Source organism: Microcaecilia unicolor, chromosome 2 (assembly GCF_901765095.1).
Source record: "Microcaecilia unicolor chromosome 2, aMicUni1.1, whole genome shotgun sequence".
Lineage (NCBI taxonomy): Eukaryota > Metazoa > Chordata > Amphibia > Gymnophiona > Siphonopidae > Microcaecilia > Microcaecilia unicolor.
Window position 1 is genome coordinate 221,736,380 of NC_044032.1, and position 13,639 is coordinate 221,750,018.

General features: G+C 42.6%; 1 protein-coding gene across 2 annotated transcripts in view; it reads right to left on the bottom strand.

Annotated features, from left to right (window-relative positions):
• The window catches only part of PCSK5 (proprotein convertase subtilisin/kexin type 5), a 739,798-nt gene that overhangs the window by 175,569 nt on the left and 550,590 nt on the right, over positions 1 to 13,639 (bottom strand). For both annotated transcript variants that reach the window (XM_030193725.1, XM_030193726.1), the window contains exon 19: positions 12,145 to 12,274. In XM_030193725.1, the coding sequence (XP_030049585.1) occupies positions 12,145 to 12,274 (130 nt within the window). The remainder of the gene's footprint in view (positions 1 to 12,144; positions 12,275 to 13,639) is intronic.

Consider the following 13,639-nt stretch of genomic DNA (forward strand, 5'->3'; position numbering starts at 1 on the left):
GCTCCGCTCGCAGTCGCAGCGATTCCCACACGCTGCCTGCCAGTGCTGGCTGCCGCTCAATCTCCTTGCGCTACTAAGCGCTAACCCGGAAGTCTCTCCTCTGCAGGCGAGACTTCCAGGTTAGCGATTAGTAGCGCAAGGAGATTGTTGAGCGGCAGCCGGCGGGCAGCGTGTGGGAATCGCAGCGACTGCGAGCGGAGCCTGCGAGTAGAATCGCCGTCAGGAACACTGCTGCTGGGCGGGCCTGCAAAGGAGAGTGAGATGCTGCAGCTGCACGGGGGGGGGGGGGGGAGGGATTATGGGGGAAAGATGTCGCATGGGGGAGGGAAGACGGGGGACACAGCAGCTGCACAGGGGGAAGGGAAGATGGAAAGAAAGATGCTGCACAGGGGGGAGGGAAGATGGAAAGATGAAGCTTGGTTGGTGGGTGAGGGAGATGCATGGGGAAAAAGGGAGAGATGCAGCAAGGGGTGGAGGGGTGAGGAAGGGAGAAGTCTTGGCTGTGTATGAGGTGGAGGGGAGGGACACATGCTGCATACAGAGGGGATAGGTGGGGGAGGGGGAGAAATGGTAGGCATAGGGGTGGAGAGGAGGGAGAAATGGTGGGTATAGTGGTGGAGGGAGGGCGGAGCAGAGAACATTTTGTGCCCACCCACTTTGGGCTCAGGCCCACCCAAAACTGGCTGTCTGGCTACGCCACTGGTGGTACTGAAAACCAAGGGATTAGATCAGAGTACCAAGGGAAGAAATATAGATGGAGAAAAGAAGAGGTCCCAGGACAGATCCCTGAGGTACACCAACTGACAGTGGGACAGAAGTGGAGGAGGATCCACAAGAGTATACACTACAGGTACGATGGGAGAGATAAGAAGAAAACCAGGAAAGAACAGAGCCCTGAAATTCAAGTGAGGACAGCGTATCAAGGAGTAGGCTGTGATCAACAGTGTCAAAAGCAGCAGATAGATCGAGAATTCTTGTAGCCCCATCTTACATTTCTAGGCATTTGTTCTTCTGTTTGCGTTTTTACCAGATGTATCTCTCTCTTGGCTTCTTTCAGTTTCATCCAGTATTCCTCTCTGTGTTCCTCTTCTTCAGTTTTTCTGTATTTCATGAACACCAACTCTTTAGCTTTTATTGTCTCAGCCACTTGCTTGGAGAACTATATCAGTTTCCTTTTTCTCTTGCTTTTATTTACTTTCCTTACATAAAGGTTAGTAGCCATATTTATAGCTCCTTTCAGCCTGGACCACTGCCTTTTCACTTCTCGTATGTCCTCCCAGCCCGTCAGCTCTTTCTTCAGGTATTCCCCCATTTTGCTAAAGTCAGCATGTTTGAAATCTTGGACTTTGAGTTTTGAGTGGCTGCTCTCCACTTTAGCTGTTATATCAAACTAAACTGTTTAATGGTCACTGCTGCCCAATAATTATAGCATTTTCTTCAATGTAAGACTAAAGCTGTTTTTTTTTTTAAATCTAGGTCTAGCAATGGAAAATAAACCTAGCAGAACTTGTCCACAGTATAGTAGACAAAGTTAGAATGTCACAACTAGAGTTAGCAGGGTAAAGAACAAGAAGCAGTTTGAAAAGCTTATGCTTACTACTATCAGATTTAGGCAAAAAGGCAGAGAAGTTTATTTGTTTTTGTCGTTTTGGGGGTCTAGGTTAGAAGATAGAGAATTACACCACAATACAGATTCACAGGACAAATTAATTAAGCAATAAAGTCCAGAGAATATATATTCAGGTAGCTAAACCTGTAGCCACAAAGTTGAGAAATTAAGAATAAATGTATCAGAACACATAGCAGTATTATGGTTCAGGTCCAGCACATGGAATGCTTCAAAGAAGTAGGAATGTTCATGGAATGTTCATGGTGGGGTATTATTTCATGCTTTAGCATCATGAACCACAAGTTCTTTTTGTTCAGCTCACTCAGTCTCCTGCTTTTTAAATTTCCGTGTAAATGTGGTCTTGGTATTGGCCCCTGTATCTGTTGCTGTGAATGGATTCTCTTCCATGATGCTCTGTGCAGGGGATAAGTGGAGGATGCAGAAGGAGGAGGAGGACTTCTTGGATACCTTCATGTATCCAAGAACTCATGTACACCTACATATCTTTCTTCCCTTACCATACCACATGCCTCTTACATTCTCTTCAGTCAACGAATGATCATTGGTTAGTTCTCCTAGGACCTTCACATGCAAAATGGGAATCAACCCATGTTAGCGCCTTTTTTTTTTTTTTACACAACACCACATATCTGGAATAATTTATCCTCATCTCTCCATTCAGAATCTTCATATAGTGTCTTCAAGGCTGCCTTAAAACCCATTATATTTTCAAACCACTTTTGGCACTCCCTTGGGGACATAGGTACTACTATCTCTACTGAAGTTCCTTTAACACTATGCCAGGAAAACAGGCAGCAATAACTTCAGAATTTTGGGCCTTAAAGAAGGGGCAGAAGGCACAACTCTAATCTCATTCCTTACTGATTGGATTCCAAAATTCCTCAAGTTAAATATGGATATACCTTTGGAGCAGTCCTAACAAGCCTTTGTCTGATTGTGGCTAAGATTCTAAGATTCCACATGCACTACAAGTACTTATTGTTGCTTGTGGTGCACAGCAATATGAAAGTTGAAAGATCCTGTTTGTACCAGATTTAGCAACAACCACTGCAAGAAAGAGAAAATCTTGGAAATGAAAGAATGACTGAAGTCTCTTGGGGCCCGATTCAGGCTATGATACCCTGCTCTCATGACAAATACTTTAAACAGCATCACAAAATCGTTTGACTCACCGGAGTTTCAACAATATCTGGATCGATATCAATCTCAAGGAATGGTCTGACATTTGCATTACCTTCTCTACTGTGGTAATACCAGCACAATTTGCTCCTTAATATGCAACATCATGACTTATTCTTTTACTTGCATATATTTGAGCACGGTTCTCAGTTTTCCAAAAACAAACTTTCATAAGATGCCTCTAAATGTCTATAAATATTTCAAGAAATTTACAACTGATCAACCAATCCTTGAACTGAGAAAAAAAAATCAAAAAGAGAACCTTTAATATAATGAAAGGAGGGAATATTCAATATATAGGCTGACACCGCAGCTCATTGAGCTCAAGTTGGAATTAACCATCATAAAACTTTTTTCTATAATTGCTCAAATAACATCATTAATTCCCTCTTTATAAAGTGAAATTTAAATAAAGTGTTTTCAGTGATGTGGAGGGGCATTTTCAATACAATGTTTAAGTCCCAAAATGTCCAAAATTCAAATGGGCAATATAAGCATTATCGAAACAGAAAAATATCTATTTTTTTTCTAAAAATTGCTATTTTCTAGATGTCGTGCTCAAAACATTTACTTTTTTGGTCCATTTTCATGGTTTGTGTGTTGGGTCTGTGAGTGCTTTCTGGGAACTGTGGGACCACTGGGAGTGTGGCCCCAGCAACCTAGAAATCACTGGGGATAATTTGAAAGCAGGAGACTCGCCCAGAGGCGGTTGTGACCCAGTCAGTGGGAGGAAGGTGCTAGTGTAGAGCACAAGCGGCAGGTGTAGGCAGACCTGAGCTGTGCTGGGGATAGACTCTCTAAGTGGCTGTGGGGTAACCCCAGGCAGCTGGCTAGGCGTTTTGTGACAGTATTCTACCTTAGTTACTTGATGCTTACCTCTCGCTTTCACTGCTCAGAGAATTATCCAAACCAATCCCAGAAAGGTTAGTCTCCCCAGTCATTTCCCACATAGCCTTCCCTGATAAGTTACTACCTCCCACACAGGGGTCCCAGATCTTCGCCCTAACTGCACGGGTAGGCCACGGGACCAACTTCAAATCCAGGTGGTCGACCTATAAGGTCCAGTACTGGCACATTTCTTGGGCTGGGGTTCCTTAGCACCTTATGACGGGACATACACCACATCATAATACTACAAATATAAACAGCAATTGTAATATTTGATTTAGCATAATTGAAAAAGAGCCCTTATACTGCAGGATCTGTTGGATCTACAAAATGGCTATTTAAGTACAGCCTTCCTTGATTAGCGGTTGTTTGTCTGCTGCTCATCCATTACTGTCTGAAATTTATTCCTCACCACATTCAAAGGCTGATTTATTGGTAAAATGTAATCACAGTGGTAATATCACAGAAAACCATTTTGCTTCGTTCCTTAAAAAATTGTATTTGCTATATTTCATACTATATATGAACTCTTTATTATACAAGTCTTTTAAAGTTTTATCTCTTCTGAAAGTGATTTGTGGATATAATTTCAATATCTTGTTACAATAAAGAATATGAGCAAGGCGTTCCAATCTTTCTTTAAAATTGCTTCTGAACTTTAGAGGATATGCAAAAACCTATGCAGAAACTGCTCATTTCCTATTAGCACATCAGTAAAGTATACGCATTAAAAAGGTAATTCTATAAAGGTTGGCTAAAGCTAGGATGAAGTGCACTAAGCATGAATTCTTTTGGCAATTACACTTGTAAATCAGAATAGTAGCATAAGTTGGCATTTGGATGCTTAACTTTAACTGCAACCACGTTGTTCATGACTTCATGCTGTCAATTTTGCATGTAACTGATAGTATTCTAACAGGTTAGCATGCGAATGCATCGCCTTGCCCTTCCCACATCCATGCCCTTCTTGCAGGTGCACGCTATAGAATTTAGGAGCTAATTATAGAATAACGCCTAAGTGCAGTTACAGAGTAACTGCAAATTAATGCCAATTAGTGGCAATTACCGTATTCTCCTGTATATATCCTGCAGGTAATACAAGATTTTACATTTTAAAGGGTCGTCCCATGGGTTATACTTAAGTGCGAGCAATACAAGCTTTACCTGCAAAATTAAGGTTTTAAACAACAAACACTGCTTGACACATATTTTTAAAATGTACAAAGTCAATTTATTTCTGAAATCACAACAATTACAAAAAAAAAGATATGTTTGTCCTTATGTCACTGGCCAACACATACAATGAGTTACAGGGTCCGACAGGCAACTGTGGAGTTGTGACAAGGACTGTCTGTATCAAACTAATCAACTTCATCATCAATAATCATCAGTCCAGTGTTTCATAACCTCTTCATTCATCCGTCCTTTTATTTGAACATAACAGCCATGCCTCTTAGAAAGTTTCACTGAGCATTATTACACACTTGAATATTACCAAGGGCTTCAGTTTCTGATTATTCGCAGCACAACTCAATACCACCGTGAAGCTGGTCCTTTCATGGCCTATTGTTGTTATAGCCACTGTTTTGGTGCCATGTTCAGTGACTGTTTGAGTAGCAAGTATGTCAAATGCCATGGGCACTTCATCCATATTTATTATATTTCCAGAATAGATATTGACTTTCACTCATCCATGACAAAGTCACGGAAACTTGCTACTTTCTCTTCCCAGTCATCACATACCTTTTGTCCTACAGTTGTTCTTGCTCTAACGGATCGTCCATTTCTCATCATAAAATTATGGATCCAGTTTTCCCCTCCACTGAAATTGATAACATTCATCTGTGTAGCTAACTCTTTGGCCTTCCATTTAATGTTTCTGGTGGAGACAATGTTGCAACTTTCTCTTTGTGAAATTACCAATTCTTTGAGGTTTACCTCTATGTTTGGCCATCTTGGAGGTTTACCTCGCAGAGTACGTTTTCGTGGGTGGAGTTTCACCAACATTTCATCTTCTTTTCTCCAATCGCAGACTGATTTTTCATCCACAGAGAAAAAAAGTCTAGCCTCACGATTTCCATTAACCTTGGCATATTCAATTGCCGAACGCTTAAGTCCACAGTATACGACTTACGTTTCAGCATGGATTCTATGCTGCTTTGACAATAATTTCTGGCAAGTAAAACTTTTCTTACACTCTGTACTCGAAACTGGTCTCTCTCCTGGGTGAAATTTTGCATTTCTTGTGGAGCTTTCTTCCTGGTTGAAGCTACTGTCATAACCAGGACATAAAGATATTCTATTATCAGTGTTTTTCTATATGTGGTAATGTTTATTTCATTGGTACAGCTTTTCCCATATTCTATGTTTGTATATATTCCAGTTTCTTTATTATTTTTCAGGAGCCACAATAACTCTTTCTTCATACTGAAACCTTTCTCATACTTAGAGCACGTAAAATGTCTCTCTTTTATACTTGTTTTCTGTTGTTCTTCTAGTTCTACCTTTTGACTGAAGATTTTTCCACAGTTTGTACATTTAGTTGGTCTCTCTTCAGTGTCAGATCCCTCTGGTAATGTCTTTGCTATCAGGTATCAGGCATGGGCTCACTATCCTGACACTCTTCTGGTAGGCTGTACACAGCTAGCACCATAGCTGTGCAGTTTGATAGGCCTTTAACCAGGGCCGTGCCTAGGGTCTCCGGCGCCCCCCTGCAGTTGGCCCCGCCCCGCCCCCGAAACGATCGCTACACTACCCACCCTCTTCTCCCCAGATCCTTTTCCTTTTTTTTTGTTTAAATTTACCTCTGTCCGGCGGCAGCGTAGCGTTAGTGAGGAGGCGGCGCTCCACCGCCCCTACATGTCAGTCTTCCCTTCGCTCAGTGTCCCACCTTCTTCTGATGTCATTTCTGATGTCAGAAGGCGGAACTGAGCGAAGGGAAGACTGACATGTCGGGGCGGGGGAGTGCCGCCTCCTCACTAACGCTACGCTGCCGCCGGACAGAGGTAAATTTAAACAAAAAAAAAAAAAAGGAAAAGGATCTGGGGAGAAGAGGGCGAGGTAAGCATGGTGCGGCGGGGCGCCCCCCAGAGGATGGCGCCCTCCTGCCATGCTTACCTCGCTTACTGTGTTGGCACAGCCCTGCCTTTAACTTATTTACATGAAAGGTATGATACCTTCTGTCCTGAGAGTCCATACGTATAACAGTTTGTATCATTCAGGTGCCTTATGACTTTGTAAGGTCCTGCCCAGTTAGCCTGAAGTTTATTCTGACGAACTGGGACTAAAACAAGTACTTGCTGGCCCTCATAATACTCTCTATTTTGGGCTTTACAATCATATCAGGTCTTTTGCTTACTCTGGGCTGCCTGCAAGTTATCTCTGACAAAGCCCAAAAGTTATTTTAATCTCTGCCACATATTAACTACATATTCAATACAGGGGTGTCAGAAGTATCAACCTTCCCCTCTCAATGTTCTCTTGATAGGTCAAGGGGCCCTCTCACCCTCCGGCCATAAAGCAGCTCAAATGGGGAGAACCCTGTAGATTCCTGAGGTAGTTTTCTGTATGCAAACAGTAGCTTATCTCTTATGTGTCCTGTTTGTCTGTCCTAATTAGATTGTAAGCTCTATCGAAAAGGGACTGTCTCTTCATGTTCAAGTGTACAGCGCTGCGTACGTCTAGTAGCGCTATAGAAATGATAAGTAGTAGTAGTAGGTAGGGTATTTTTCCCAGTTATGGTCTCTCATTTCTACGAAAGCCTTTAACATATGCTTTAATGTCCCATTAAATCTCTCCACCAACCCATTAGTTTCAGGGTGATATGTAGGCATATTTTCAAAGCACTTAGCCTCCCAAAGTTCCATAGAAACCTATGGAACTTAGCCTCCCAAAGTGCTTTGAAAATATGCCTCATGGTGTGGTACATACAGATTTCACTCCACAATATGCCCACAGATTCTGGATCAACTCAGACAAATTGTGTCCCTTGGTCTGAGAGTATTTCTCATGGATATCCTACCCGTGAAAATATTTCTAGCAAGGCAGTGGCACTTTTCTCTGAATCTATGGAGGATAATGCTACCGCTTCAAGATACCTGGTAGGAAAGTCCACCACTGTCAATATATATCTTTTCCCAGTCCAGCTAGGGACAGCTAGAGGCCCCACTATATCCAAAGCTATTTTCTCAAAGGGCTCACTGATAATGGATAAAGGTTTCAGAGGAGCTCGCGGGTGATCTTGATTCTTACCCACTCTTCGGCACACATTGCAGGTTTGCCTTGAGATTGACCCATGCACATGCCACCCCCTGATGTCCTGCTAGTAGAATATCATGTGCAATCTGTACAAGTTGTTTTCTGTATGCCCTGGGAACTATAAGCTGCTTGCCTGACTGACAAATCAGGGTCAACAGTCTGATCAATCGGCGTGTAAGTTAAGTCAGGCTGTTTCATATTCACGTCCCTGGTCACCTCTGGAACTGGTGCTGCTGGAAGCACTGGAGCACCTCCTCCTGTTGCTTGGTCAGCTGGTCCCATCTGGACTGGCTCAGGATCTCGAGAGGTGATCTCTGCTGCTTCTGCTTGTTGGGCTGCTCTGGCCTTACCAGGGGTCACCATAGCCGAAATGCTGACTCTGCTATCAAGGGTAATGTACATTGGACCCATGTCGGTCCCACACTGCATTGGTACCGGCATGTTTTTCATTATGCCTACTTCTCTGTATCCAGGCTTGGTACCCCAATCCAGGAATACTCGAGCAATGGGTACAGTCTCTCTGGATCCATTGGCTAGCACTACCTCTGCAATGCGCCCGGATAGAATAGCATCTTCCAGCACTAGCTCTGGTCGTAACAAAGTCATGCTAGAGTCAGTGTCCACAAGCCCAGCTACCTGGTTCTGATTCACAGTTACTGGGGTGCTGTAGTGTTGTGGAAACGCATCTGCTTCCTTGCTTGATGAATGGCCAGTAACTTTTTGTGCTGTGGCAACTGTATGGGTCTCCTTCGTGGTACTTGAGCCACCCATGAAAGCCGCCAACTTAGGTGCAGGAACTGGAATGATCTTTAGTGCAGGCTTGGGATTATCTGGGCAATCCGCTTTGAAATGTCCTGTACGCCCAAAACTGATAACAAGAGCACTCATGCCTAAAATCTTTAGGTTTTTGGGGAACACCGGAGGGTTTGCTGACAGTCTCTGAGGTTGCAGAGATATTTGGCTTAGGGCTCTGGCTGCCCTTAGATACTGGCTGCTATGGATAGGGGTGCTTCTCATTGCTAACTAGGAATGGTTCGCCATAAAGATGTCAGCCAATTCAGCTACTTTCTCTGGAATGTGGGGCTGGTATCTTGAACATGTTCCCTCACCTCTGGATGACAACACTTAAGAAACTGCTCCAGGACCATCAGGTTTTGGCAGTCCTCCAGGGGTTTAACTTCCGCTCCACTGAGCCACCACTGATGTTGCTATCTTAGCTGGATCACAAACTCATTGTGAGTATCATCCGCCCCCTTTTGCAACATCCAGAACTTTAGTCTATAGGTCTTGGGGGTAATGGTATAACGGTTCAACAATTCTTTGCACACCTCCTTGAACTGGGAGCACATCTCCATGGACAGTCCTTGGAATGCTTAAAGTACTCTACCAGTGAGCTTTCCTCCTAGATAGTGTACCCAGTCTTTGTGAGGAATCTCATTGAGGCGGCAAATTTTTTCAAAGGAAGTTAGATATCCATCAAGGTTAGCCGCGGGAGAGAATGGCGTCTCACCTTTCAGATTGATATTGGACAACGGGAGTAATGTCCCGATCTATTTAAGTTCTCCTGATGACGCTACAAGCAGCGAAACACTATGCGTGTTGAGAACTAAGAATCTACAACTAAGAATCAGAGAACAAGGAGGGTAAGAAGAGAGAGCCGAACATAATGGATTAGCAAGTCGGCATATTTTATTCACTTCACGATCACGTCAACCCACCCACAGAACTCCGGTTATCCACTGTGAGGTACTCTACAGTATTCAAAAGAACATATGACACCAGCCCCAAGCTAAGTACTATTCTACAAAAGTTGTGACGATTGTGTCTGATACATCTTTAAGACATACTTTATATAAATATAAGGAGAGAGGGATGGCTGAAGTGCAATGATGTTGAGTACTACATATGGCTGATCAGTTGACTAGCCGGAGTGATATGTGTTTTACTGAGCACTTCGTAGACTCCACTTTAAAGACAGCGCACAAATAGCTTTAGAGTTTATTTTCACAGCAAATTTAAAAAATAAAAAAAGATAAGGTAGTGAATAAAACGGTTTCTTGTAATTTCATATAATAATATAACATTGAAACCAGGACAACAATTTACCCCAGGGTTAGCATATTATATTTTAACTGCCAGACTCTCGACCATTCTTCTAATGTTTGGAGATCCTTTCTCATCATGTCTACTCCCTCTAAGGTATCCACTCTATTGGCTATTTTCGTGTCATCCGCAAAAAGGCACACCTTTCCTTCCAACCCTTCAGCAATATCTCCCACAAATATATTAAACAGAATAGGCCCCAGCACCGACCCCTGAGGAACTCCACTGCTCACCTTCCTTTCCTCCGAGCAGATGTCATTTACCACCACCCTCTGCCACCAGTTTCTTATCCAGTTCACCACTTTCGGTCCTAAGTTCAACCCTTTCAGCTTATTCACGAGTCTTCTGTGGGGGACCGTATCAAAGGCTTTGCTGAAGTCCAAGTAGATTACATCTAGCGCACGTCCCTCATCCAGTTCTTTGGTCACCCAGTCAAAAAAGTCAATAAGATTTGTTTGGCAGGATTTTCCTTTGGTAAAGCCATGTTGCCTTGGGTCCTTAACCCATCGGTTTTAGAAAGTTAACTATCCTTTCTTTCTGCAGCGACTCCATTATTTTTCCTACCACCGACGTAAGACTTACCGGTCTGTAGTTTACCACTTCTTCCCTGTCTCCACTTTTGTGAAGAGGGACCACATCCGCTCGTCTCCAATCTTGCGGAACCTCTCTTGTCTCTAAAGATCTATTAAATAAATCTTTAAGCGTCCTGCCAGGACCTCTCTGAGCCCCTTCAGTATCCTGGGATGTATCCCATCCGGCCCCATAGCTTTGTTCACCTTCAGATTCTCCAGCTGTTTATAAACTCTTTCTTCCATAAACGGCACAGTATCCACTCTATTCCAGACATTCCCTCGGCAGCCAACTGCGGTCCTTCTCCAGGATTTTCCTCCGTGAACACCGAAGAGAAATAATTGTTTAGCACGTTCGCTTTATCTTCATCACTCTCCACATAGCCATTCTCATTATCTTTCAGTCTCACAATTCCATTCCTATCTCTTTTCTCCAATACTACTAATTTCTACAACGCTACTAGACGTACGCAATGCTGTACACATTATATGCAGGTACTTTCTCTGTCCCTAGAGGGCTCACAATCTAAGTTTTTGTACCTGGGGCAATAGAGGGTTAAGTGCCTTGCCCAAGATCACAAGGAGCTGCAGTGGGAATTGAACCCAGGTTGCCATGTAAATGACAAAATTCCAGCTAAACGCTATTCATTTAAAAGGTGTCTAAATGTGACAGCGTAGTTTGGAGGTGAATATACTTGGAGACATCTTTGTGGAATACGGGTGGTGCAGATATTTACACATATAAATTACTGTATAGAACACTATAATGTATGCATGTGTTTTAGCAATTCAGGTGCAAGTACTTACACCAGCTCACTGACTGGCTTAAGTGCTCAAATCTAAATTATACGTGCATATCTAACCCAATATGCTAGTATTCTATAGCCAATTACTTTCCTTTATAGAATAGACCAACCCCATATTTCCCTCCCTTGAATAATGTGAGAAAACAGAGTTATTGATATTCATGGTCAATACGGACAAATCTGAGGTCTTACAAAAATTGGCTAGAACCTGCACAGGAACAGCAGTTATGAAGTGGCTTTCCCTTTCGGAGGACAGGTCAGAGAATATATATTATTTGGGGGTTCAGCTAACTTCTGAGCATTCCCACTTGTACAATTTCCATTATGTACTCCGGGTGGAGAGTATGAGCAGGAAACAACACTACAGCAAACTGAATATCCTGATCAGAGAGGACAGTGAGTTCTGCCCAGACTCCTATTTCAAGTGTTCCCAACTGTAATCTCAGAAAAAAAAAAACTGTTGGTGCTTACATAAAGAAACTCCCGAGATATATTTAGAAAAGCAAGCCAGCTTGTGCATGTGAGGTGGAGACAATGCACCTGCTCTGTAGCTTGTTTAAGCTCCATGGAACTTTAACCTATGGAACTTTGTAAGTCTAAGTGTTTTGAAAATGAGCCCCATAGCCTCCTTGTCCTTGGAGAATTACTGTTATTAAATATTCAGTGCATAATCAAAAATGAAATAGATCTCAAATAGCAGAACCAGGCTTACTTTCTGCAGATTTTGTATCCATTTTCAAGAGACTGATCAAAGTAATATCCAGCACTACAGGTCAGCACACATCTCCCATCTTCCATTAAATAAACATTGGTGCAGTTTATACAAGCATCTGCTCCTGCGCCTTAAATCAAAGACAAAAAACGTTATTACTACCAGGTACTGTATTGCAGGTTCATTAACAGAGTGTTCACCTCTGATCTCAACACGGCACACATTCGCTGCCTAGATATTTAACTAATACATTTGAAAATTGCCAGGCAAGCAGTCAATTCAACATGTATATTTTCTCACAGATTAATTTTTTATACATGCCTGATGCAAGTATGTTTTGGTAAAACAGTCAATTCAATAAAAGGTGCTCAAACTTAGGTGCCTAAAATTAGGGTGCTTAGCTAGTATTCTATATTGGTATATTAACATATTTAATCTTTTATAAATACTAGTAAAAAAGGCCTGTTTCTTTAAGAAATGAAACGGGCGCTAGCAAGGTTACATTCAAATGTTGATTGTTGTTAACCAAACAGTGCATTTAAAAGTGCTATAATGAGAAGGAATAATTGTGAAGGGTGTATAATGAGAAAGATTGTCCATGAGTATGACATGTTGGTAGTGGTTTTGTTTTTTTAATTGTAATTCATGTGTTGCTCTGTCCTACCCCCATGTGCACCAACCCCCTCCCCATATCCATCAACCGTTATTTGTCTCGTGCCCTTCTGCTTTTTTTTTCATTAATCTTTAAATCACCCAAGGGTTTTTTCTGTGTGTTTGTACCCTCACCCAATGTTCACCAACCCTCCTGTCTCCCCTATGGTTCATGTTTTTTTTTTGCATGTTGACTTTTTGCAATGCGTTCCTCTGTGTGTTCCTGTGTGACAGAAAGAGACAGTGAGAGTGTGTGTGTGAGACACAGAAAGTGTTGTCTCTGTGTGTGTATGTATGCGATACAGAAAGTGTGTGTGTATTTGTGAGATAGAGACAGGGAGGTTATTGACAGAGAGAGAGTGTGTGTATGTGAGAGAGAGAGAGAGAGAGAGAGAGAGAGAGAGTGTGTGTGTGTGTGTGAAAGAGTAAGTGTGTGAGAGATGTAGTCTGTGTGCAAGATGGATTGTGTGTGTGAGAGAGAATGAGTGACAGTGTGAGAGAAAGAGTGTATGTGTGTTTATGTCAGAGAAAGAGAGTGTGTGAGAGACAGAGAGACACTGTGTATGTGACAGATTGTGTGTGTGGCAGTGAGACAGATAGAGAGAAAGACTGTGTGTGTGTGTGTGTGAGAGAGAGAGAGAGAGAGAGAGAGAGAGAGTGTGTGTGTGTTTGACAGAGAGATAGTGTGACAGAGTGTATGTTTGTGTGTGGCTCCAAGTTCCATGACCCCCTCCTTTTCTCTCCTTCCATCTGAGATGCAGACCCCCCCTTCTCTCCGAGGTGCAGGCCCCCCCTTCTATCCGAGGTGCATGCCCCCTACGGTGTCTGTGACAGAGAGATAGAG